Source organism: Euprymna scolopes, chromosome 33, assembly GCF_053919585.1.
Source record: "Euprymna scolopes isolate OS-2025 chromosome 33, ASM5391958v1, whole genome shotgun sequence".
In the NCBI taxonomy this organism is placed as follows: domain Eukaryota; kingdom Metazoa; phylum Mollusca; class Cephalopoda; order Sepiida; family Sepiolidae; genus Euprymna; species Euprymna scolopes.
The window spans coordinates 64,599,214-64,625,164 of NC_136514.1; the positions used below are offsets into that span (position 1 = coordinate 64,599,214).

The window sequence follows — 25,951 nt, forward strand, 5'->3', positions numbered from 1 at the left end:
GGGTAGTACATGTTAAGGATTCGTCACTTGACACTCAGCCCAACAGGTGAAGGGCCGGGAACCGGCCCAGCACCTGTTGGACTGAGGTATGCCGCCTGGGTAATACCTAGGAGGTCCACCCTCCCAGGCCAGGGAATGCCGACGGGGTTACTCAGGCAATTTTTTAAATTGCAGGAGTGCCCCTTCTTTAGGGGAGCCTGCGGGGTTCCCACTTTCCGGCCTTGTGCCACATAATGCTGATGTGGGCAGCATTTAAATATATACCCCCATTACAAGTCAAAAACATTTAACACACCCCCTTTTTTGATATAATGGAAAAATCCTTTTGGATTCAATTTTGGTTTCACTTGAGAAAAGGAAAGAAAAATGAATAAATAAAAATTAATGAACAAAGAAAAATAAACCAATAAAATAATTGTTTTTTTTTGTTTTATTTTTTTCTTTTCTTCTTCTGGTTTTGGGGGAATTTGTCTTTATTGGTCAAAAATAATTATTAATATATTGGTATAATATGTGCAAAAAGAAGCAAATTTTTATTTTTTGGATACATATAAAAATAAACACTTTTTAAATATATATAAACATACAAATAGAATACTTTTCAAATACATATAAACATATGCACAAAAATTCACAAATATACATTTTTTGTTTTGTTTTAACAAATGTTTGCAAAAAGAAAAATTAGATACAAAAAGAACTATTTGACAAATAGGAAGTTTACAAAAGGGTTTTAACAAGTGGCTTTTTTTTTTTTTTGTAACAAAAACTGGAAACATTATGTTAGGTATTAATTGGTTAATTGACAAAAGATATAATCCGAATGCTAAACAAAAAAGCTACGAAAATTCTCTCACTTGTGCAGGTCCGATCAGCCCGATGGGGAGAAATAATCTAAGGTACGTTTTGAGACATTGCATTGAACAAAGATGGTGGCAAAGTTCAGATCAGTAATCAAGATGGCGACCAAGAATCAAATGCGGTTCGTGGCATAGTTAACCTCTTAATTTCTGAGATATTGTGTTGAACAAAGATGGCGGCGTAGTTCAGATCAGTAACCAAGATGGTGGCGTAGTTCAGATCAGTAACCAAGATGGTGGCCAAGAATTAAATGCGGTCCGTGACATAGCAAACGGCAAACTGATTGAATCCAAAATTCGACAATTTTTATAATAATTTTGCAACGTTTTCATTGGTTATTTAGCACAGCCGTTGGTTATAAAAATGATTAGCGAATCCATTCGTCTCATACCCCCATTACGAGTCATAAACATTTTACAAAAATGATTATAATTTAAATGATTAGATTAGATAGAGCAATAAAGTTCTTTAAAATGATTATAATTTAAACGATTAGATAGAGCAATAAAGTTCTTAAAATGATTATAATTTAAACGATTAGATTGAGCAAAAAAGTTCTTAAAATGATTATAATTTAAACGATTAGATAGAGCAATAAAGTTCTTAAAATGATTATAATTTAAACGATTAGATAGAGCAATAAAGTTCTTAAAATGATTATAATTTAAACGATCAGATTGAGCAATAAAGTTCTTTAAAATGATTATAATTTAAACGATTAGATTGAGAATTAAAGTTCTTTAAATGATTATAATTTAAACGGTTAGATTGAGCAATAAAGTTCTTTAAAATGATTATAATTTAAACGATTAGATAGAGCAATAAAGTTCTTAAAATGATTATAATTTAAACGATTAGATTGAGCAATAAAGTTCTTTAAAATGATTATAATTTAAACGATTAGATTGAGCAATAAAGTTCTTAAAATGATTATAATTTAAACGGCTAGATTGAGCAATAAAGTTCTTTAAAATGATTATAATTTAAACGATTAGATAGAGCAATAAAGTTCTTAAAATGATTATAATTTAAACGATTAGATTGAGCAATAAAGTTCTTAAAATGATTATAATTTAAACGATTAGATAGAGCAATAAAGTTCTTAAAATGATTATAATTTAAACGATTAGATAGAGCAATAAAGTTCTTAAAATGATTATAATTAAAACGATTAGATAGAGCAATAAAGTTCTTAAAATGATTATAATTTAAACGATTAGATAGAGCAATAGAGTTCTTAAAATGATTATAATTTAAACGATTAGATAGAGCAATAAAGTTCTTAAAATGATTATAATTTAAACGGTTAGATAGAGCAATAAAGTTCTTAAAATGATTATAATTTAAACGATTAGATTGAGCAATAAAGTTCTTAAAATGATTATAATTTAAACGGTTAGATTGAGCAAAAACTTCTTTAAAATGATTATAATTTAAACGATTAGATTGAGCAATAAAGTTCTTAAAATGATTATAATTTAAACGGTTAGATTGAGCAAAAACTTCTTTAAAATGATTATAATTTAAACGATTAGATAGAGCAAAAAAGTTCTTAAAATGATTATAATTTAAACGATTAGATAGAGCAATAAAGTTCTTAAAATGATTATAATTAAAACGATTAGATAGAGCAATAAAGTTCTTAAAATGATTATAATTTAAACGATTAGATAGAGCAATAAAGTTCTTAAAATGATTATAATTTAAACGATTAGATAGAGCAATAAAGTTCTTAAAATGATTATAATTTAAACGGTTAGATAGAGCAATAAAGTTCTTAAAATGATTATAATTTAAACGATTAGATAGAGCAAAAAAGTTCTTAAAATGATTATAATTTAAACGATTAGATAGAGCAAAAAAGTTCTTAAAATGATTATAATTTAAACGATTAGATTGAGCAATAAAGTTCTTTAAAATGATTATAATTTAAACGATTAGATTGAGCAAAAAAGTTCTTAAAATGATTATAATTTAAACGATTAGATAGAGCAAAAAAGTTCTTAAAATGATTATAATTTAAACGATTAGATAGAGCAAAAACTTCTTTAAAATGATTATAATTTAAACGATTAGATAGAGCAAAAAAGTTCTTTAAAATGATTATAATTTAAACGATTAGATTGAGCAAAAAAGTTCTTAAAATGATTATAATTTAAATGATTAGATAGAGCAATAAAGTTTTTAAAATGATTATAATTTAAACGATTAGATAGAGCAAAAAAGTTCTTAAAATGATTATAATTTAAACGATTAGATAGAGCAATAAAGTTCTTAAAATGATTATAATTTAAACGATTAGATGGAGCAAAAACTTCTTTAAAATGATTATAATTTTAATGATTAGATAGAGCAATAAAGTTCTTAAAATGATTATAATTTAAACGATTAGATAGAGCAATAAAGTTCTTAAAATGATTATAATTTAAACGATTAGATAGAGCAAAAAAGTTCTTAAAATGATTATAATTTAAACGATTAGATAGAGCAATAAAGTTCTTAAAATGATTATAATTTAAACGATTAGATTGAGCAAAAACTTCTTTAAAATGATTATAATTTAAACGATTAGATTGAGCAAAAAAGTTCTTAAAATGATTATAATTTAAACGATTAGATGGAGCAAAAACTTCTTTAAAATGATTATAATTTTAATGATTAGATAGAGCAATAAAGTTCTTAAAATGATTATAATTTAAACGATTAGATTGAGCAAAAACTTCTTTAAAATGATTATAATTTAAACGATTAGATAGAGCAAAAAAGTTCTTAAAATGATTATAATTTAAACGATTAGATAGAGCAAAAAAGTTCTTAAAATGATTATAATTTAAACGATTAGATAGAGCAAAAAAGTTCTTAAAATGATTATAATTTAAACGATTAGATAGAGCAATAAAGTTCTTAAAATGATTATAATTTAAACGATTAGATAGAGCAATAAAGTTCTTAAAATGATTATAATTTAAACGATTAGATAGAGCAAAAAAGTTCTTAAAACGATTATAATTTAAACGATTAGATAGAGCAAAAAACTTCTTTAAAATGATTATAATTTAAACGGTTAGATTGAGCAAAAACTTCTTTAAAATGATTATAATTTAAACGGTTAGATTGAGCAATAAAGTTCTTAAAATGATTATAATTTAAACGATTAGATTGAGCAAAAACTTCTTTAAACTGATTATAATTTAAACGGTTAGACAGAGTCAAAAAAGTTCTTTAAAATGATTATAACTTACATCATTATAATTAAACGATTATAATTTAAATTATTATAATTTAAATGATTATAATTTAAACGATTATAATTTAAATGATTATAATTTAAATGATTAAAATTTGAACGATTATAATTTAAACGATTAGATAGAGCAAAAAAGTTCTTTAAATTGATGTATAAAGTAAAGTTATTATAACAAAAACTTATTCGAAAAAATATCATTGGGTTGAAGATTGCTTAAAAAAAATTAAAAATTCCCAAGCAATCTCTTTCCCATTACTCCATAAAGCAAAATGTAATTACCAAAGGAAACAAAAATGTCCACTTGACAATAACTGTGTACATAAAGATGTTTTTTAATCTTGTACAGTAATGGAGATACCTTTTAACCCACCTCCAGCAACAAACTTAGTAGCACCTATGCTATCTCCAATAAGCATTTTGAATATTTTGCAATCTTCAATCCAGGCACTGCCTAACCCCCAACACCCATGTGATTCCCTGCATTTCCAAAATTTTGTTACCTATCAATCAATACGCAATGAATCCCCACAACCAGACTTACTTAATAATGGCACCTATAATCTAAGTAATAACATAACCGACCAAGAAGACCAGCAAGAAATGAATATTACCAGTCTTCTCCCAGATGAACCAGCTATCCTCCCTACTTCTAGCTGCTTCCGTAGCAACCCTGGATGCCACAAAAATGCTACCAATAACAATAGTTCGGCTCCCAAAACTTACCCATATCAGTTCTACTTCCACTTTGGGAAAATTGAGAATATCCAATCACACTTCATCATTCGAAAATACTAATACAGATATCAATCAGTGTACCTCTTTAAGGACTCTAATCAGCAAACTTAGATTAGAAAACAAGAATTTCTCTATTAAATGGGATATCATTAAAAAGTATAAATCCTACACCCCAGGCTCAAAATCATGCCAACTATGCTTATCCGAAGCAGTATGTATAATAACTGCCCACAAGGTAAAAATCTAATGAACACCAAAAATGAGTTGATTTTCCAATAGGGCCAAACATAAATATAGCAATTTCTAGATCATTCAACCACCACAGCCTCCCACTACAGTGATTCCCCCCATCTTTATTTGTAATTTTCTTTATTTTCCCTTCTCCTATGCAATACGATAAGTCCTTTGCATATTAAGCCACATACGTCTTCACTTCTTTACTCCTAATTATTGTTAAGCTCCCTGCACCATAGTATCCTTGCCATATAGGCTATATCTTAATTCCTTATACAGTCGCAGCTATTACGTAATTCGCGTAAATCCATTGTATATATAGGATATCCCTACTCACGAGAAATGCATTCCCGCACACAAATTTTTATCATTGCCCTTAATAGTGTTTTGACCATTACGGTCGATATTATTGCTTCTAATAATTTATCACTTATTTTATGTTTATTGTTTTCTTTTAAATATGTTAAATTTCGTTATTATGATCCTAATATTTTCTGTTATCCTAGTTTTTACCCAACAATATATCTTTTAATGCATCTATCACCAATATATATTTTATTGGTGTTGATATTTTTTCCCCTATATCTTCTTAACTACGCTTATGTTATCAGGATTTTAATTATTTCTACAACCATTTCTATTATTTCTAGTATTATCATCGTTATTGTTATTATTTATATTATTATTACTATTATCATTATTAATATTACTATCGCTTTCATCATTTCAACTATTATTATCATTATTATTATCATCATTTTTTAAAATTGTTTAAATGTTTTAAATTTTTTAATTAAATTTTATATTTTTTTCTTTTTTGTTCATTACGATTTTATCATCATTATTATTATTATTATTATTAATTAATATTGCTAGCATAATAATATTGCCAATAACCCTTTGATTTTTAATTTTTGCTTAAAAACACCCTAGATTTCCCTCTAAATTCTCTTAAGATTAGCTAACTCTCATAGCAAACGTAGGTGTCAAAATCTCTCTGTCTGCTAAATTTCTGGTCGTCTGACACTCATTGCCATGACAACGCGCGACTCACTTTCAACACTAGGTTCCCTTCTTTTTCTTTTGCCTAATCATTATCAACTTTTCATCCAGGCAAAAATGGAATTGGGTTTTTTGGCTGTCTTAAAATTTTTTTAACTCTAATTTCTGACGCTTTGTTTTCCATTTTTCAACCTACTATTGTTCATTTACCTGCAAATATTAATCTTCATTACACTAGACTTCTTTTTTTAATACAGTTGGTTATTTTCATTTTAATGTTGAACTCTGAATGAATTGTCTGCATGAACTGTTTTCCATATTTATATTCTTATGTTTTTTTAAGTTTTGTGATCACAAATCATAAAACTTTATCCAGAAACCAGCAAATACATAGAAATGTTAAAAGTTTTAACGTGACTATCTGATTATTTTGCTAACAATTTTTTATCTGATAAACTCTGCGGATTAAGGAGCACCCAGCTTTGCAGTATTCTGTCGAATAATAAAAACTTTTTGTAAATTTCTACTTTACAGCTCTGGGCTCTGTTTCTTCTTCTTCTTCTTCTTCTTCTTCATAGATAGATAGATAGGTAGATAGATAGATAGATAGATAGATAGACAGACACAGATATAGATATAAAACAGAAAGGAAAAGCTATAAAAACAAGAAGTTTTATTTTCCCTTACAATTAAACTTGAACTTTACTTTTTAGTCTGAATCGTTATTTATTTCAGCAACATGTTTTATTATGCTACAAACGAGACGAAATAATAGAGAAGTAAAGAACCATTTTTATGCTGGTATCATTTTACTAAAAAAGTAATTTTAACAAAAAATAAAAAATAAAATACCAAAAAAGTAATTTTCCTGTTGTTATCATTCTTTCCATTTGATTACAATCAAAAACAGATTGCTTTTTTTTTTCAAAATGCCAGTTTTGCACGGTTCACTTAAGTACAAACAAAACATTTGCCAAAGATGAAAAAAAAAATGAAAACATTTTTCAGCACAAATATAAAAAGACAAATTGTTTTATAAAATTAAATGGAGAAAATGTTAAATAATTACTTGTGTTATCTAGAACTTCTTTGGTAATTTCTTGCCATTTTCTGTCCAATTCATTCCTCTCAATTGGTGGGTGACGTCCCCAAAGAACCCGAGCAAAACTTGAAGCAGATTCCACAAGATTCTTCGTAGGATATTCTATTAACAGAAAAAATGTGAAATCACGTAAAATAAAAATATTGGATCGACTGAAATGGTTGATGAGTAACTCATTTTCAACATCTTAACCTTTTCTATTTTACTGCACAACCTAAATCATAATATGCAATTTTATGTCTGCATATAAGTCATAAAAAAACCTTCCTATACTTTTTAAAAAGTTGGCATTGCTAAAGTACCAAAGATGCAATAAAAAATATTAATGTTAAAAATTTCACTGTTGTGTGAATGCACTTTCATAACCTTCAGGCTAGGATAAAAGTGTAGCATTCCATCAGACATGACTAAGTAGAAGTCTTATGTAATACACAATTATATTTTGAATATTGCTCAAATTAAGGATTAAAGCTTCAACCTCTAGAAGAATGTAACTTAAAACTGAACTTTACCAAGTACTTCATCTGCTACACCATTATGATTCACAAATTCAACAAAGATTTTCTGAGTTCAACAATATACACCTGAAGAAGGTCAGAGGTTGCATCAACTGAAACATTGTGATAATAAAACTCAAAAACTGAAAACAGTAGTCTGAAGAATCCAAATAATATAAAACTAAATTTGAAAAAAAACTAATTTTGATTCAAATTAAACTTTTTATTTCAGGCTAGCATGTAAATTGGATGTTAAACTGAAGATGATGACGATGATAATGATGATGGGAGGGAAAGGAAAAAAATGATCTAAAGTCATTTTCTGATGAAAATAAAATTCTTCAATATTTATGAATGAAATAATTAAAGCAAAATGAAAACAGGAAAAAGGACATACTTTCAATTAACCGATTAACCGCGTTTTCTAGTTGAACTGGAAGGGTGATTGGTTTGAGTTTTATGATGCCAATATGAGGTGGTATTTTCTTTTCAGAACTTTTCATCATTTCAGCCACTTCAGGAATCAACCGAGACTCCGGAGTAATGAATCCAGATGTATGTTTTAACTACAAAAAAACATAAAATATTGAATGATAAATATTAAATTGTAAATATTGAAAAATATTAAACAAATATCAGACATTGAAATAGTAATATCTACTGAGTATAAAATTCTTTAAACAAGCACAGACGTCAAAGGGATTCTACTAAAAATAGTCATATTTTAAAAACCACACACTTCAAAGGGATTCTACTAAAAATAGTCATATTTTAAAAACCACACACTTCAAAGGGATTCTACTAAAAATAGTCACATTTTAAAAACCACACACTTCAAAGGGATTCTACTAAAAATAGTCATATTTTAAAAACCACAGACTTCAAAAGGATTCTACTAAAAATAGTCATATTTTAAAAACCACACACTTCAAAGGGATTCTACTAAAAATAGTCACATTTTAAAAACCACACACTTCAAAGGGATTCTACTAAAAATAGTCATATTTTAAAAACCACACACTTCAAAGGGATTCTACTAAAAATAGTCATATTTTAAAAACCACACACTTCAAAGGGATTCTACTAAAAATAGTCATATTTTAAAAACCACACACTTCAAAGGGATTCTACTAAAAATAGTCATATTTTAAAAACCACACACTTCAAAGGGATTCTACTAAAAATAGTCATATTTTAAAAACCACACACTTCAAAGGGATTCTACTAAAAATAGTCATATTTTAAAAACCACACACTTCAAAGGGATTCTACTAAAAATAGTCATATTTTAAAAACCACACACTTCAAAGGGATTCTACTAAAAATAGTCATATTTTAAAAACCGAAGCACTTTTAGTCCTCGATATACAACCATTGGGGGAGGGGGGATGACTTTCACGTGGATTAATAAATAATAATGTACATAATATGTTTTAAGTTATAAAAATGTTAACGCCACAAAATGGACAGTTTTATGTAACTTTTTAAGATCTGTTTTTTTTTAATTTTGCGATTTCTATGATGAATTCTGTCATGAAGTTTGGAAACCAACTCAGAAGAAATTTTACTTTTAATTTTTGTTGAAGTATGGTTCATTCCTATTTTTTGTTTTAAAAATAAGACTTTAACATGACAAGTATCAAAATTTTTAAAAATATTTTTCATACTAGAACTAATAATTAAATCATTTTATTTCTTTTTATACATTAAAACTATAATTTTATGTTGTGTTCTCTTTTTGTACTATCAAGTTTTAAAAAAGTGAAAGTCAACAATTTGACTGACAACATTATTAATGATAAAAGTATTAGCCATCAGAAGCAGCTTTTTACAAAACTTGTGATTTTTATAAACTATGTTTATTAAAAAAAAGACAAAAAAGCTTTTTGAAAGTTTTTTAGGCTTTTTTTTTACAGTTTATGTGGTTTGAGAGTTTTGTATAAAATAGTGCCTTCTTTAAGAAATACTAGTTTTCAAACATTTTAACTCAAACTTCGATTTTAGTCAGAAATGACTTTCTAGCCACTAAAAAATAAAAATAAATAAAAAATAAATAAGATTCTATCTTTTTAGATAATTATGTGTGAGCACCCTAAAAACCATCGCAGAACAAACAACAAAAGAACACAATAATTTAGAAGAGTGCATATTAATTTATTAATTAATAATGATCTCTTATTTCTCCACCATTCTTGCCTTTTAGAACAGCTAGCTCTTCAAATGTTTAAAAATATTTTTTCAAGTTTAAATCTTAGTATAAAACAAATAATTACTCTATTACTAACCATAGGTTCAGATGACAAGCCCCCACCCCAAAAAAGCAATCCTTACCTTAAGTTTGAATGGTAAGCAAAACCTCAACAAAAATCTTAAAACCATACATAATCATGTAAGAAAAGCAGACTCCCTTTTCAAAGAAATATGCACAGCAATTATTTCCCATAAAAAATTGTTAACTACCCTAAAACACTAGAATGGCTCTGAAGTGGAGGATTGTTTTACCTTAAATTTATATATGAAACTAATTTCCCACTCTAAATAATTGTTTTTGTTTTTTTGTTTTCTGACAAGTTTTTCAGAGTGTTCACATGTAGGGTAGACTCTCATATTGGGGGGAGCATTTAGTGAAAGATGTTAATTTTTTAACTTTGTCAAAGCAGGATAGAATGCTCTGAACAGTTTCTCCCAAAATATAGCAACAGTACTCTATTTCACGACATATTTGGCTCTTATGCAGGTGGAGGATTGGGTCGGGAATTAGATACGTGCAGTAAAATGACATAAGCATTTTTCCAGCAACATCGGCAACAGAGTTGATTTAAGATCAGAAGTAAAGGTCAGATCCAGAAGTTTGTCAAAACAGGGTGCCTCTTTTTATTTATTATCTTTTATTTATTATTTTATTTTTTTATCTTTTTATTATTATCTTTTCACCATGAATGGCTCTTGTCTAAAAGAGGCACCCTGTTTTGACAAACTTCTGGATCTGACCTTTACTTCTGATCTTAAATCAACTCTGTTGCCGACGTTGTTGGAAAAATGGTTACGTCAGCCAAGATCGTTCTGGCTCTCTATCAGATCTTGAGCAAAATGCTAAAGATCTGATAGAGACCCAGAAAGATATCTTAGTTGTTATTGGCCTTTGAAGTGTTGCCATAGATCGTAGTGTCAGCTACATATATGTCGACGAATGAACTTAGAATGTGATTTGGGAAATTATTGATAAAGATAAGGAAGAGAGTTGGGCCCCAGATGGATCCCGAGGCATGTCAGCATTGATACTTTGAGCTTCAGACTTCTGTTCATTGACAACTACTTGTATAAACTTATCAAAGACAAAAGATTCAATAGTTGAAAAGACATTCCATAGGTAGAAATCTTGTGAAGTAAGCCTTTATGTCAAACCCTATAAAATGCCTTTGATATGTCAAGAGCTATTGCTCTTGAGAGGAAAGCCCCGTCAATAAATTCACTAATCCTATGTGAAATTATCAGCTGTAGATCTTGCTGGATGGAAACCATATTGCTTGGTTAACAATTTCTCTATTCGGATTCAAACAACTTACTCATAACATACAGAAGACGTACTGATGCAAAAGACTGATCTCCAATATTTTAAAATATCGGGCAAACTAATAAGGTTTTCCAAGAAGTTGAGAAGCATTTCTTTATGCATCGATTGAACAGCTTTGCAAGAATGGTAGTTCCAGTTGCAACTTTTTGAGTAACTGGAATATTGTCAGGACTCTATATGGTATGTTTACATTATTTATGTGCATTTACTACAAATTACTTGGAAACTATTCTGGAGATTTTCAGTGACTAATTCTGATTGCTTGTACAGAAATTTCATTGATTAATCATGTGTTTTAACAAAGATATAATATTTTTATCTTATGTTTTTAATATGTCAAATTAAAATCCCTTATCCAAAATAATGGGAAAAAATTATTTTCTAGACGTATTCAAAAATGTTAGTTATTTTGACGTCAAATGTTAGTTATTTTGACTTGCCTGTATGTTTTGCATGATAGCCATTTCTAAAAATCTTAATAGTCCCCCCCCCTCTCAATCTTACCCTAATTCTCTCTTTGTCTTTTCATATATATTAATACTGTATCTTTTAACCATAGTTCAAATTTCTTCTAATTCAAATTAATAGAAATTAATTAGTTTGCTCCTTATACAAATATAATTACATATCTTGTATATATTATGTAAGGGGGACTTATCTTCTATTTATTTTTAACTTGAATTATTATTACCGACTTTGATTTTTTAGAAATCCATTTAGAGTTATTTTCTCAGACTATCAAGTCTCAAACATTGGTTTGTGTGTTTGTGTGTGTGTTTGTATATCAGCTAAATACTTTCGTCAGCCGCATCGCACCGGGTTGAAACCAGTACCAACTGAAAAAGTTATCCCTCAGGCACATAATATCTGAGAATTAGAAAAAAAGATTAATTAGATGGTAGTCAACTGGCCCATTTCTTGCAAGAGGGGGGGGTCACTTTTCGCAACGCCATTTTTTGCAAATTACGTACGTGTTTACGTTAATAAACATTATTTTTCCAGAGTCATGACGTCATAATTTGTCGTGGCACAGTTGGCAAAAGCATTTGCCACTTACCTTTTTCCATTCTTTCCTTCTTTCGTGTTTCAGGTTTGAGCCTGCCTATCGCAGCTAATTAAAACATTTTAAAAAATTTTTCCGGTCGCATGAGCACTCGCTGCTAATTTTATTGAAACAAAAGTTATTTTCATTCATTTTTTTGGTGGGGTGGGGTTCAAGCTGTCATCTACTTCCGTTCTTTTCGGGGGGGGGGGGGCTCATTATCTTTAGTATAACAGCTCTGTCCAAACCGAATTTCATGTCCACTCGGGTAATGCCGGGTATCTATGTTAGTATCTATATAAAATAGATATTTATTAGCTATCGTCTATATCTATACTTAAAATTACATCTATATTATGTAGATGCTTTTCATTTGTTTCTTTCCTCTATATGAGCTAAACTATGCAGTGCTGTTGTCTGCTTTTGCATTAAAACTAAAATTTTTAATTCGAATGTCTTATTCTTATTTTACTAATGTATTTATTAATAATCTTTTAACAATATTTCATTCATTCCTAATTAATAGATACTAATCTAATGTTTACGTCCCAGGCTTTATACTTATCCCCCCCCTCCCCCCGCCCTCTTTTCCACTTATAACGAGAGGGGAACCATATCTTTCAGCTTTATTTTAATTTTTCATGGAAGAGTGTAACTTTTAAAGTAGATACTTATCTTTAGTACTAACTTTATCCCATTTACCCATGCAGGGCACAGAAATATCTGGTTTAGTACTCAGGTACGGGGCTACCCTTCTCGGTATTAATGGACCCCTAGATCTCACTAGGTTATCGCTCTAGGAGAAGGAAAACTGATGTTAAACTATGCTACTGACCTCATATGTCATGGTACCAAACAAATGGAGGAGAGAGTCCTCCTTAGTACTAGTTGACAACCTTCCTAGAATTGATGACTCAAATTATTGGTTTGCAAACTTAAACAGCTTTGCCTATTGTCCAGCTTTCATGCTCCTTCTTTGCCTTATTAGCAAGGCAGAGGTGCAGTCACAGGGACTCAGCAGAGACACTCAGTGTTTAGCCTTGTTTCCTGACAAAAGCAATAAACACTGTCTCCCACCCCTGTCTATTCCCTTCCCCTAAAACTGGGCATTTCAAGGGTGCTTGATTGCCACATATGTTTATGCAATTAAACTGGGCCACTCTTGGTTTCAGAGTACCTGGTTGCCAGTTTGTTTGGCTGCTGTATTTTGATTGACAGTACAGGATACCACATCATCATCCTGCGGCCTCAGCCGAGATAGAACTCACTACACTCTTCCAGTATTCCCTATCTGTCATAGCACCCAAAAGATCTTCATTGGAGATGATTATATCTCATTGCATCCTATCTGGAAAAGTTAAATTTCATGATCGATTATGAGACGATGGGTGCGTCCACAGTACAAATGATGAAACAAGTTCATCTGTGGCACGTGCACAATGCCCAGCAAACTAAACACGTCTTTTACAAACCGAGGTTGATACTCTCGGTAAGTCTCCATATACCATTTCTAAAGTTGGGTGATTTTGCCATGAGATTGAGTACTCTTCTCAAAAGACGTTCGTAACATTCATCCAAACGACGCTGTTGTTTTGCTGAAATGGTCCAAGTTTCAGATCCATAAAGTAAGATTAGCTCAATAAGTATGCGAAAAACTTGGATTTTGAATTTGCAAGCAAGATTGGATTTTCAGATCTTATCCATTTTGTTACAAGCAGTCCATGCCATGACCTTTCTAATGTTAACGTCTTTCTCAGAGTTCCTGATGTGTGATCCTAGATACTTGTAGTCTTCAACACATTTGAGTATGTTATTTGTGACAGTTTTAATTTTGTGATTGTTGCAAATGTTAATTGGCATACACTCAGTCTTAGTAGCATTCAGATGAAGCCCTGTACAGTTTGCTGCTGATTCAAGAGAAGATAGGAGTGCCTGGGCGCTAATGAGGTTGTCAGACAACAGCGCAACGTCATCAGCAAAATCAGCATCAATGATGTAAAGTTCAGGATTACGTGAACTTCTTCTCGGTTGATGCATCAGTTCATTGTCATTGATTGTATCCAGATACGCATGATGTAGTCTATTACAATGATGAAAAGGAAAGGTGCAAGTGTATCACCTTGGAGAATACCAGCCAGAATGTCGAAAGGTTCAGTTTCATCATCTTGAGTCAGGACAGTGGCTTGTGTGTTTGTATACAATATTTTCGATGCTTCTATGATTTCTACTGGTATGCCATAGAGTTCAAGAATTTCGAACATAGTCTCATAGTTGACTGAGTCAAAAGCTTTGCTGAAGTCCACAAAAATAAGAGCTACAGTTTTATCGTAGAATGTGATTTCCTCAATCATTCTTCGCAATGTGAACATTTGTCCAAGAGTGGAGCGACCTGGGCAGAAACCATTTTTGTTTTGCATAGAATGGGCTCTACTTCAGGGAAAATACAATTTAGAAGCTTGTTATAGATTTTTGCTGCTATAGGAAGCAACGAAATACCACAGTAATTTGTTAGTAGTGTCAAGTCGCCCTTTTTGAGAATGGGAATGATTTGCGATCATAGCCAGATTGTTGGTGGCTGGTCTTTGCATAGTTAAACAGGTCAAGAAGTAATTGCTAAAAGATAGGGTCCTTCCACAAGATGGCTGGAATCTTGTCTGAACCAAGAGCTTTGTTCATGATCTTCTTTAGAACATATTTTAACTCTGCAATGGTGTACTCTCTTCTGGTATGAACTACCAATTTGAACTTTTGGGAGGGATATGTGGTCTGGCATATTTGCGGGATTACCAAAGAGGTTTTTGATATGAGAAAGCCAATTACCAAGCCACAGCCGCCGCCTTTGGTTATTGGTGGAGGTTTTGATTCATTTCCTGCTCATTCATTTATAGTTTTCCAAGCTGCAGAGTGTTATTGATTGATATGAAGATGAGAAATGTCAGTTATTTTCTCATTAATATAAGCTTCTTCTGTCTCAAGATAAGCATAGTTGAGAGTTTTTTTAGTAGCTGTTAACTTCTTAATATTGCTCTGAGAAAGGTGACAGTGGTACATAGAGATGTTATTGAGATTTTCTCGAGTTTCTGAGATTTTGATGTCTGAACTAACTGGACTTCTTCATGATTTTGGTTTTTTGGGGAAAGTAGAAAGAGCCACCTCCTCGATAGTTTTAATCAAGTTTCCATAGATGTCCATGTTTTTTGAATCAGGAACCCTAACTCTTAGATAGTGCTTAGCATGGTTGTAGTGCTATGTTGCGCATGGAAAGGGAACCTGCACCCATGTCTGGAGGACTTTTTTGAGGCCTCAATGTCACTGTGACATTTCGTGCCGGTAAATCAAAATATTAAAATTTGAAGGAAATATTTAAAGTCATTCATTTATGAAAAACATTTTTATTCGTGATTATACATCAAAACATCTGGGTACTTACATATTTTTGGTACCATGCTGGAATAATAACGTTATTCCGAAAGCCATTCTTAACATAGTGAGGGGGAGGGTGCTTTATAATTAATCTGTGCTTTCACCTAACAATTTAATAATAAAAAAAATATTGTGAAACTTGAATTTAACCTGAAAAAAAAAATTATGGTAAATATAGGGATACGCTACAACAGAACACCGATCACTCTAATTTGTTTTTTAGGGATAATAGAGGTCGCTGACAACGAATCAAACCTGGCGCAAATTTATCGTTTGCATGGTATTAACCCCTGAACCCACGAACTACTTTCCGACATTTTACAGCTTCCGTTTACGCTACATGCGATAACAAACGACAATTGTTGAATGTGCCTTCACGTAGTAAACTGCCTTTTCACATGATGCATGAATCTTTTGTGGAACATTTAAAATTATATGAAAAAGAAGAAAAGCACTCCAAGTGGGGGTGGGGGGGGAATGTCGGAAAGACATTTCTTTTCTTTTTTTTTTCAGAACAGAATTAAAAAAAAATTTTTTTTTTCACTGGCGGACAATTTAAAATTCGAAGAAAAAATTGTCTAAAACAAAATTAAAAAAAAAAATACATTACAGTACTTTTTGGGGGGATTTTTTTTTTGTCTTACATAGTTTTTTATGCGGTTTACAAAAAACATAAGCACCAAACATTTTTATGTGTTGGAATTTTTTCTGTACCAATAATAGTACACCCCCCCCCCCTGTTATGCATTTATTATATTTTATCTGGTTCTTGTATTTGATTTTTTGTATTTTGTATCTTTTTTGATTCTCAGTTTCGTACATTTTGGGTTTGTACGAAACTCCCTTTAATTGGAAGAAAAGGGAAATGCTAGCTCCGTGATGACGTCACGAGCCCAGCGCGAGATTCGCCCTCTTTAGAAATTCCGGTGATGAGGATATTGGACTTCGTTTCATTGCCCAGCGCTGAAAATGGAATTTTGCAAGCCTCCTTCAAAGAAGAAAACCCGGCAAGAATACCCCGGGCATGCGACGAGGCATGCTTCTGAAAAATATCTACGTGGCTACGGTTTTGGACATATTTTTGAAGGAGTGTAATTATTTTAAAAAAAGACTTTATTTTATGTGACAAGGAATTTTGAAAGAATACCCCGGACATGCGATGCGGCATGCTTCTGAAATCCATCTGCATGGCTACGGTTTTTTGCTCGCACATGGAGGGAGAGAAAATTCTAAAAGGACTTTAAACGAAAAAAAAAAACAAACAAGAAAAAGGCACATGCCTGACTGGCTTTCAATTTGTGAGCACACTCCTAAAATTTATTTCATATGAGAGTGTGATTAGGAGATACTATTTTGCATCATATTATTGTATTCGTTAATGGATACGACATCTTCATTATAAGAACCAGTGTTATTTTTTCATATGTTACCTTGGCGTTTTTTAAATTTAATGCCCGCAAAGGGAAAAATTTGCAATTAATTTTATTGTTAATAAAATCTCTTCTTCGTTTCAAAACAAGACCTTTATATTCTATTCTTTACCCCCTCCCCCTTTTTACTTAATGCTGTTATTTTTTTTTCAGGTTAGTTACTTCGCATCAAATTTATCTGGAAACAAGATAAATTTCCGACATATGTCTTTTGTTCTTTTTTTGCAGGAGGGGAATTCAATTATAAACCATGTGTGACAACAGGTGCTTCTGCAGTTTAATTAACAATTTTTCCGTAAGTAATGTGCCGACATTTACCACAGATTTTACTGTTTACATTGGGGGAGGGGGCAAGGATGGTGTTGGGGTGCGCACGCCCCAACACCATCCTTGCCCCCTCCCCCAATGTAAACAGTAAAATCTCCAAAAAATTTTAAATGGTGTTCTAATCGGTAAATGTCAGTGCGTTACTTATGGAAAAAGCACCTTCTTCTGTTTACATTGGGGGAGGAGGCGGGGGGGGGCGTGCACGTAAGTAACGTGCTGACATTTACCGCAGCGGTAAATGCTGGCGCATTACTTACGGAAAAACAGTTAATTAAACTGCAGAAGCTCTTGTTAAACCACACAAGTTCGATAATTGAATCCCCCTCCCGCAAAAAAAAGAACGAAAAACATAAAAATGTTTGGTGCTTATGTTACATGATAAGGGCTGTCCCCTTTTCATGTAAGTATAAAAATGGAGAATTTAGTTTAAAATGAAAATGAAATAGCAATAGACAAATTCGAACCTCGTAATTTAGTTTAGAAATAGATTACGTGTGAGAATTTAAAAATGTAAAACAAACATTTGTTTAGAATATAGATAAATATTTCAAGGAAAGAATGTGAACTCTCAAGTTTTTTATGAAATTTTAAATTGAAAGAATGCAGCTTATAAGATAATGTTTTTAACATATTGAATATAGGTTAAAATTCCTTTTGTAGAAATAGGAAAAGTTTTGGACACGTATGTCCAGGACACGTGAAAGAAGGCACATGTTTTAACATGTGTATGACGTCACGGAAAATAGAAAGTTCTAGGAATAGAGAAAAAACTTGAGAGTTAGGCAGTCAGTGAGAAAACTCGGAGGGAGTCAGACATCTAGGAAGCGAGACGTCACTTCAAGAAAAAATGTGAAGCCTTGAATTCTTGGTGATGGAAACACGGCCGTGTGACGAAATAAACCATCAAGTGTTTTTTGTAAAGCTCGTCTTGTCTTATGATTCTTACAAAAAGGTAAAGTGAAATTGTATTATATATTTGTGTTATAAAATGTCTTTACATACACGTCTCAACATCATCATGTCTACACAATGTCCGAACAGTGAACACTGTCTCCTCACTACAAGAGCTTTCTTCTCTTTCTTCTTCAACACAATTAAGGAATGAACATTTGATATATAAGAATCTCTCCTAACATGAACAATCTCTCTAAGTCTCTTACAACAGCTTCTCTCTCTCTCTGAGTACATCAACATCCCTCTTAATAAAAATGAAACCCCTATATAACACTTATGTTTTTGTAAACCGCATTAAAAACTACGTAAGACAAAAAAATTCCCCCAAAAAGTACTGCAATGTATATTTTTAAAATTTTGTTTTAGACAATTTTTTCTTCAAATTTTAAATTGACCGTCAATGAAAAAAAAAAAGAAAAGTTTTTTTAATTCTGTTCTGTAAGGACTGCCAAAATTCACCACAGAATTACCCCACCCTATACGTAACACAATGTAACTTTATTATAAATTAATATTATCAATTTTTGTATCATTTAAAAGAAGGGCAAAATAACCCAGTAATAATTTAAAAAAATTTTTTTCATCGAATGAAAATAATGAAATTGCGAGACGAAAATCGTGTTTACATAATTGGCGCTTTAAAATAACGTTCCCATGTAGTAGACATTCCGAATATGAAAACATACCCGTGTTTAATAAATCTAGCAAAAATCAACTAATGGTCAGATTTGCATGAAATTTTCGATACTTATCCATTTTAAAATGAAATTACATATAAAATGCAGTTTCCATAAAATATGAGGGGAAATATTTTTTTAGTGCGTGTTCCCCCCGCCTATATTTATTTTTCGAAATTCGACCAAAATATATTTAAATCTATCAAAATTTCTATTTATTATGAAACATAAGAGTTCGAATAAGTAAAAAATATTCATTTTTTAATAGTTTAAATACACGTATTGAACAAAAATTTACCTTGAAGTTGCAATTAAAAAACTGATATAAATTTATTATGTTTTTTTTAATAGGGTTTTTCCGAATTAATATATACGATAATCAGTTGAATTGCTAAGAAGAAGGCACTTTGTAAACATTAATTAATTTTTTAAAGATTTAAAACGATTAAAATTCCATTATTTCAAAATGTTCCGGTACAACATAGATTTTTAATTGTGTTTAAATTTTTTTTTAAATATTAAGTTTTTACATAAACATGGCTCTTGTCAGCTATTTTATCGCCAGATTAAAACAGATTTGAAAATATTATTGCACAAATATTAAGCATTTTGTAGCCCCACCTTATATTTTATTCGTCTCTTTTTACGGAACAAAATATGGAAGCCCGTAGGTAACCAAAAGAACATTCAATAAAACCGTATTTCATATTTAATATACAAATATTTATAACATTATTAATCATTAAACTGTGTAAATCTTAAAACCTAACAAAATTATAACAAAGATTAATTATTAATTGCAGTTTGAAGAAGATAAACAAAGGTTTTTAAAAATTATTAAGTTGCTTCTGCTTTTCCATAGTTCGTATAGTTAACACAAGGGGTTTGTTTTACTGTACACATAGATTCGAAAAAGTTGTCACAAAACAAATATAGAACAAATAAATGTTATCAAAGGCAAGATAAGTTACTTTTCTACCCAACTGGATATGTTTTTAGTGTTTATATTTAATGTAACATGTTTATTCAGCTCGAAAAACATACAGCGGCCGACGGTAAGTTTGGGATAAGGAGTTATAAATAAAAAAACAGTCAAAATACTGTTAAAAACCCGTCGAATATATGTCAGCCTATGTCACGGTAACATATGTTGAGTGAGTTTCTAACAGTATTTTGTCTGTTTTCTTTTTATTTATAACTCATTTTCCCAAACTTACCGCCTCAAAGAGAGAGTCGGCTGCCATTTTAAATTTTCCAATACATCTGTAAACACTATGTTTTTCGAGCTGAATAAACATGTTACATTAAATATAAACACTAAAAACATATCCAGTTGGGTAGAAAAGTAACTTATCTTGTCTTTGATAACATTTATTTGTTCGGTACTTGTACAGACATTAAAAAATGAAAATATCGAAAAAAGTTTAAATTGTACGTATCTGTTAAGGAACGAAGTTCTCTGAAAAGAAATTTCACTTAATTTCATCAAGTAGTTTTGTTTTATTTTACAGCGAAAAAACAATTTTTTATGATACCGAGCAAAATGTTCGATTTTTAGGGAGAAAAGCTAGTATTAGAGATGGGGAGGGGTGTCAGCGTTTTAACTGGAGTTATCTTCCTTTGGCATTTCTAAAATTCAAACAATTTTTTTTTTTTTAATCCAAGATGGCCGCTTTCAACGCGCTCTCATAAAAACGTGTTTTTCCGCTGTAAAAAAAAACTACTTGATGAAATTAAGTGAAATTTATTTTCTGAAAACATCGTTCTATAACGGATACATACAATTTAAACTTTTTTCGATATTTTTATTTTTTAATGTCTTGACTAAACTGTACAAATACTATTTGTTCTATATTTGTTTTGTGACAACTTTTTCGAATCTATTTGTACAGTAAAATAAACCCTCAGATTCGTTGTCAGCGACCTTGATTAACCCTAAAAACACAAATTAGAGTGGTCGGTGTGTTCTGTTGTAGCGTATCCGTATATCGCTATATTTAACAAAACTATTTAAAAATGTCGCGGCAAGCACCAACATGTTTTCAACTCTGAATATTTTTTTAAAATATGAGAAGAAGAAAAAACGTCAAGGAGATGCGATTATTTACACACACACATACAAAAACGGCGAGGAGATGATAATGCGATTATTTACACACACACACACACACGCGCGCGCGCAAAATGGTACACATGCAGGCAGAACACGAACTGTACTTTTTTTTTTAGGTAAGATTTCAAGTTAAACTCAATTTTTACAGGATCTCTGTTTATTAAATTGTTAGGTGAAACTACAGAATAGTTACAAAACATCCCCCCTTCCCCATGTTAAGAATGGCTTTCTAAATAATGTTACGTACAGTCCGTATTCTGCATAAGTACCAAAAAATTAAGAACATGTTTTGTTTTATATAAGGTGATACCGATTAAAAAACAAAAATACCTTCCAATACAAACTTCTGACGTAAACAAAACGATTATAAGACAGCGATTTAAACAAAACACCTTTCTGAGTGAAGGCCATGCTGAATAACGTGAAAGCGGCCATTTTATTATTATTATTTTTACTATTTGTTTTTGTTACTTTTTGTTCGTACTTTCTTTTAATTTTCTTTGAATTGAAACAAATTATTTCATAAAATGAAATATAAATATTATTGCTATTTAAAGCATCGAATATTTACATTAAACTGGCTTAAATTTGGATTTTAAAATATTGTAGATACAAAACTATAAGTAAATTTCGATTTAGAGTTATTCCCTTTTTAATTAGAGTTATTCCCCTTTAAACTTTTTTGTCCGAATTTACTAACCTCTCCACGAGGCCAGGTTTAAACACAATATCGATTTTAATGTGGGGAAAAATTCAAGTGGTTATCCAAGATTCCCGCTTATATTAAACTAGTGGCAGTCTTGCAGTTAAGTCCCGGCAAAGTTCGACAACTATAGAAGGTTCACATCAGTATTTTACACCGTCAGATCACGAATATTACGAATTATTAGTTTTAAAATAAAAATTATTTAAGTTTTAAAATAAAAAAATATGTAATTAATATAAAATATATTATATAATTTGTGTTAGTGCACTTATTGATCCGCGCTATTTTTTAAATCGTATTTTCAAGTTTAAAGTTTTATATGTTTTTTTATTCAATTGTACAAAACACCCTCCCCTCCTCATGTTAAGAATGTTTGTTTTTTTTAAACAATAACGTTATTATTTCAGCACGGATCAATAAGTACACTAGTACCATATAATTAATATTAAAAAAATATGAAAATTTGTTCCATTCCCAGAGGTGTGGAGGAGGCGTAGCGTGAGAAAGGACACGCATTTTCACGAATTATTAAAAGCATAAGACAATATACTTTTTAAGAAATGTTTAATTTTCTAAGTTGTTTTATTTTGTATATATAAATTTATATTTTGTTACATGGTTCTGGTTCATTACTTCAGATTTTATTATGTTCGTTTTTCTGTTAAGACAATAATACAGTGTATTATTGTATTATTAATACACTTTCTAAAAGATTTCATTTTTCTGTTAAATAAATAGTTAAAAATATATAAAAATGTATATTTTGTTCGTTTACTTTATTTAATCAAGTGCTTACTTCCAATATTAAAATATTTTTTATATTAATTACATATTTTTTTTATTTAAAAATTTTAATTTTTATTTTTATTTTAAAACTAATAATTCGTAATATTCATGATATGACGGTGTAAAATACTGATGTGACCCTCCTAGAGTTGTCGAACTTTGCCGGGACTTAACTACAAGACTGCCAAACTAGCCTGGATGGCCGGGCATTTGGAGGTGTGTGTTGAGCAAAAAAAAAAAAAAAGTCGTAGTAGGTAGGCAGGCTCGAACCTGTACCGCGAAGGAAGTGTAGAGGGGAAAAGAAGTTTAAGTGAAATTAAATTTCTCTGTCCCAAACAAAATAATAAAAAAAAGGAATAAAACAAAATGACAACTCCTTCTCGTTTGAAATAGTAATTTCAACAAAAATAACAAGATGAACAAGCAAAGACCGATCGGTAATAAAATACAGACAATTACCACCGATCAGTAAGATTTCTTGAGAAATCATTATGATTAGAATGTTCAAAGTTGAGATAATCAGATTAGAAGATGAAAGTCTTTTGTGAAAATAATGTCCTTATTTCAAGGTTTGTGTTTTAACTGGCGAAGTTTGCTTTATTCAAAAGTCCCATAAGGAAAGTGATCCGTTGTTAGTAATTCTTATAGAAAATGTACGGAAATGGGTGCGTGTGTGCATAAGTGTGATTTTGGGTGCCCGCGTGTGTAATTATGGTTTAGACAGATTTGAAAACGATGATGAGGTGAAAACGAGAGGCATGTTTTTGTGTCACGTCGGAGCGAGAAGAAAAGAAAAAAGAAGGAAGAAGAATGTTTTGTTGCGTTTAAATACTTTTTGAACCGGCTCCAGCACAAAATTGCTGCTGCTGGTATTTGTTTTTTGGAAAAGCATAAAAAAGACAATCTTCTAAATTTTCTCATTGGTCGCTTGTGTCACGTGGTACTGTCTTCAACTACGTCCACCAGAAATATCTCCATTTTACTTTTGTTGTTGTGAGAAAAGCGTGTGGGCGTATTCGAAATTATATAGTTGCTGGAAGAACTTATTTTTGTGTAAATACGCGGGAAAATTAAAATTAATAAATGTTTGTTCATTTACACGCGTGAGCGTGTGAGTGACTGCACTGAGGAAAAGAATGTGAAAAAAAAAAAGTGACGTCTTTGCCATTGCATCCATTGCCGAACTGGAAGTGGCGAAGGTGTAAATTAAGGCCAGTCAATCGAAAAGAGGGGATGACTTTCAAAAATATTGGTGAAAAAAGCAACACCTCCTTGTAGAAAAGTGCCCAGTGAAGGAATTAATGCTTTTAGCCAATTTTTCGATATTTATCGTCCGAAGAGTCGAGCTTCAAAATGATACCAATCTCGTGAAAATCTGTCACCTCTATCAAAAGTTTAGGCATACATACATTTAAACAGACAGGTGAAATTTATATTATAGAAAACAAAAATAAAGAAAAATCTGTATTGCATATGTATTGTATATGTATTGTATATGTATTGTATATGTATTGTATATGTATTGTATATGTATTGTATAGCTGAATGTTCATATTGTGGAGAGATGGTGACATGTAATACAGTGAGAGGGGAAGAAGAGAGAAGAATAAGACATTTATACATTTTACAGTCTGTGGTTTCTTATTACATATATTGTAGAGAGGAGGGTTATGGTGATCAGTTTTTTAACACAGAGGAGAAGACTGTCATTACTTATGATAGAGAGGGGGACACATTACTTAGATGGTTTATACAAAAGTTCATTATAACGATGAGTGGACACAATGTTCATATAAAGGATGTTTCACATTACCTTTAATTGTTGAAGAATGACACAACACGAAGACGCAGTTACAAAATATGATGTGTTCTTTTATTACATTCGGCCAGTCGCAATGATGATGACATCCAGGAATTCAAAAGCCAACTACATGATTAAAACTTTCTAACTCTTTGCTTCTCTGACGATGTCAGCTCTGCCTCTAACTCAACTCAACTCTCTACCCTGTCTGTCTAAAATTAGCAAACTATATTGCGAATTCATTTTCTGCTATGATGTCATGCATATGTCCAAGAACGTGCTCGACCCACGTGGCCTGAACTCATGTGGCTTAAACATGCATGGTTCGCACATGTCCAAACCATTTCTGCAGGCAAAGAATTCTTCTAACCTATTTTTCAACCTAACTTATTTTTCAACATATTTAAATTTGCTATTGTTCGTTCTTCTAACTGACCTTATTTTAATTCAGTTTTCATAAAAAGAATTGAATAATTAAATTCCTTTTCAAACAACATATCTAAACTATTTTATGTGAAAACTGAACAATGCGAAAATTCCATTTCTGACCCTATTCCTGAACCTTGCTTACGAGATTCGAATCTTGGTCTATCTAATCTCATTTTTACTTATTTAATGTTTTTCTTACTTACAAGAAAAGGGAGACCTTTCTTATAACATCCTGTATCTCTGATGAAAACGAAAATATATTCTAAAAATCATGTAAATTGATTAAGTAGTTTTATTTTTTAAGCGAATTTGAGTTTTTCCAATGCACCCCACCCCCTTCATAGCTAGAATGACTTTTTACAATCACGCAAATTTGAATTATGTGGATTTTTCTCCCTTTTTCGTTCAGAATATTATCCAAATGCAATCGAGACATCACTTTTTGTAGTTTTGCCATAAAATTGGATGGCGGACGTCTAAGAAATTGATCCCCCACTTCTAAATTCCACAATTTACACTTTTAGTTTATTGTCTTTTTTTCATGTTAATTTTAACGATTACAAACATAAGTTTCAGCTTTTTTTTTTATTTTTATTTTTTTTTTTTACACAGTGATCACCACTTATCAAGGCCCGGAAGCCACTCAGGGATAAGGGTTATTGCAAGTACATTACGTTAGTGAGGAGATTTGATGAAGTGTTTACTTAAGGGGGCGGTTCATTAGGAATTTGTTAACATTAGACTTGAAGACATCCAAGTTGTAGTCCGGAGGGAAGCAGGCAGACAGAGTTCCACAGGCGTGCAGTTCTAAGAAAGAAGCTTTGTTCATGAAATCCGCGTTTTGATTTAGGCACAGATATAGAGTGGGGGAAATTTTTCACAGTGGATTCAGCTAGACGGGTGTTTTTCGTGAAAGATTGGCGAGGGGGGACCAGGGATTGGAGTTCAGACGAGCACCTGCCATGGAAATAACGATAAAACAAGGATAGGCTCGCAACGTCTCTTCTGTGG

The 25,951-nt window shown here is 31.1% G+C and overlaps 1 protein-coding gene across 2 annotated transcripts in view; it reads right to left on the bottom strand.

Moving 5' to 3' along the window:
• The window catches only part of LOC145258274 (ribosome assembly protein METTL17, mitochondrial-like), a 60,855-nt gene extending 39,183 nt beyond the window's left edge, over window positions 1-21,672 (bottom strand). Inside the window, exons 1-3 of one of the 2 annotated variants that reach the window (XM_080116271.1) lie at window positions 21,549-21,672; window positions 8,076-8,244; window positions 7,149-7,283 (exon numbers count right to left, since the gene is read on the bottom strand). In XM_080116271.1, the coding sequence (XP_079972397.1) occupies window positions 7,149-7,283; window positions 8,076-8,244; window positions 21,549-21,653 (409 nt within the window). In that variant the 5' untranslated portion in view covers window positions 21,654-21,672. The remainder of the gene's footprint in view (window positions 1-7,148; window positions 7,284-8,075; window positions 8,245-21,548) is intronic. The other variant, XM_080116272.1, reaches the window with a different exon arrangement.
• Between the last annotated feature and the right edge of the window lie 4,279 nt (window positions 21,673-25,951).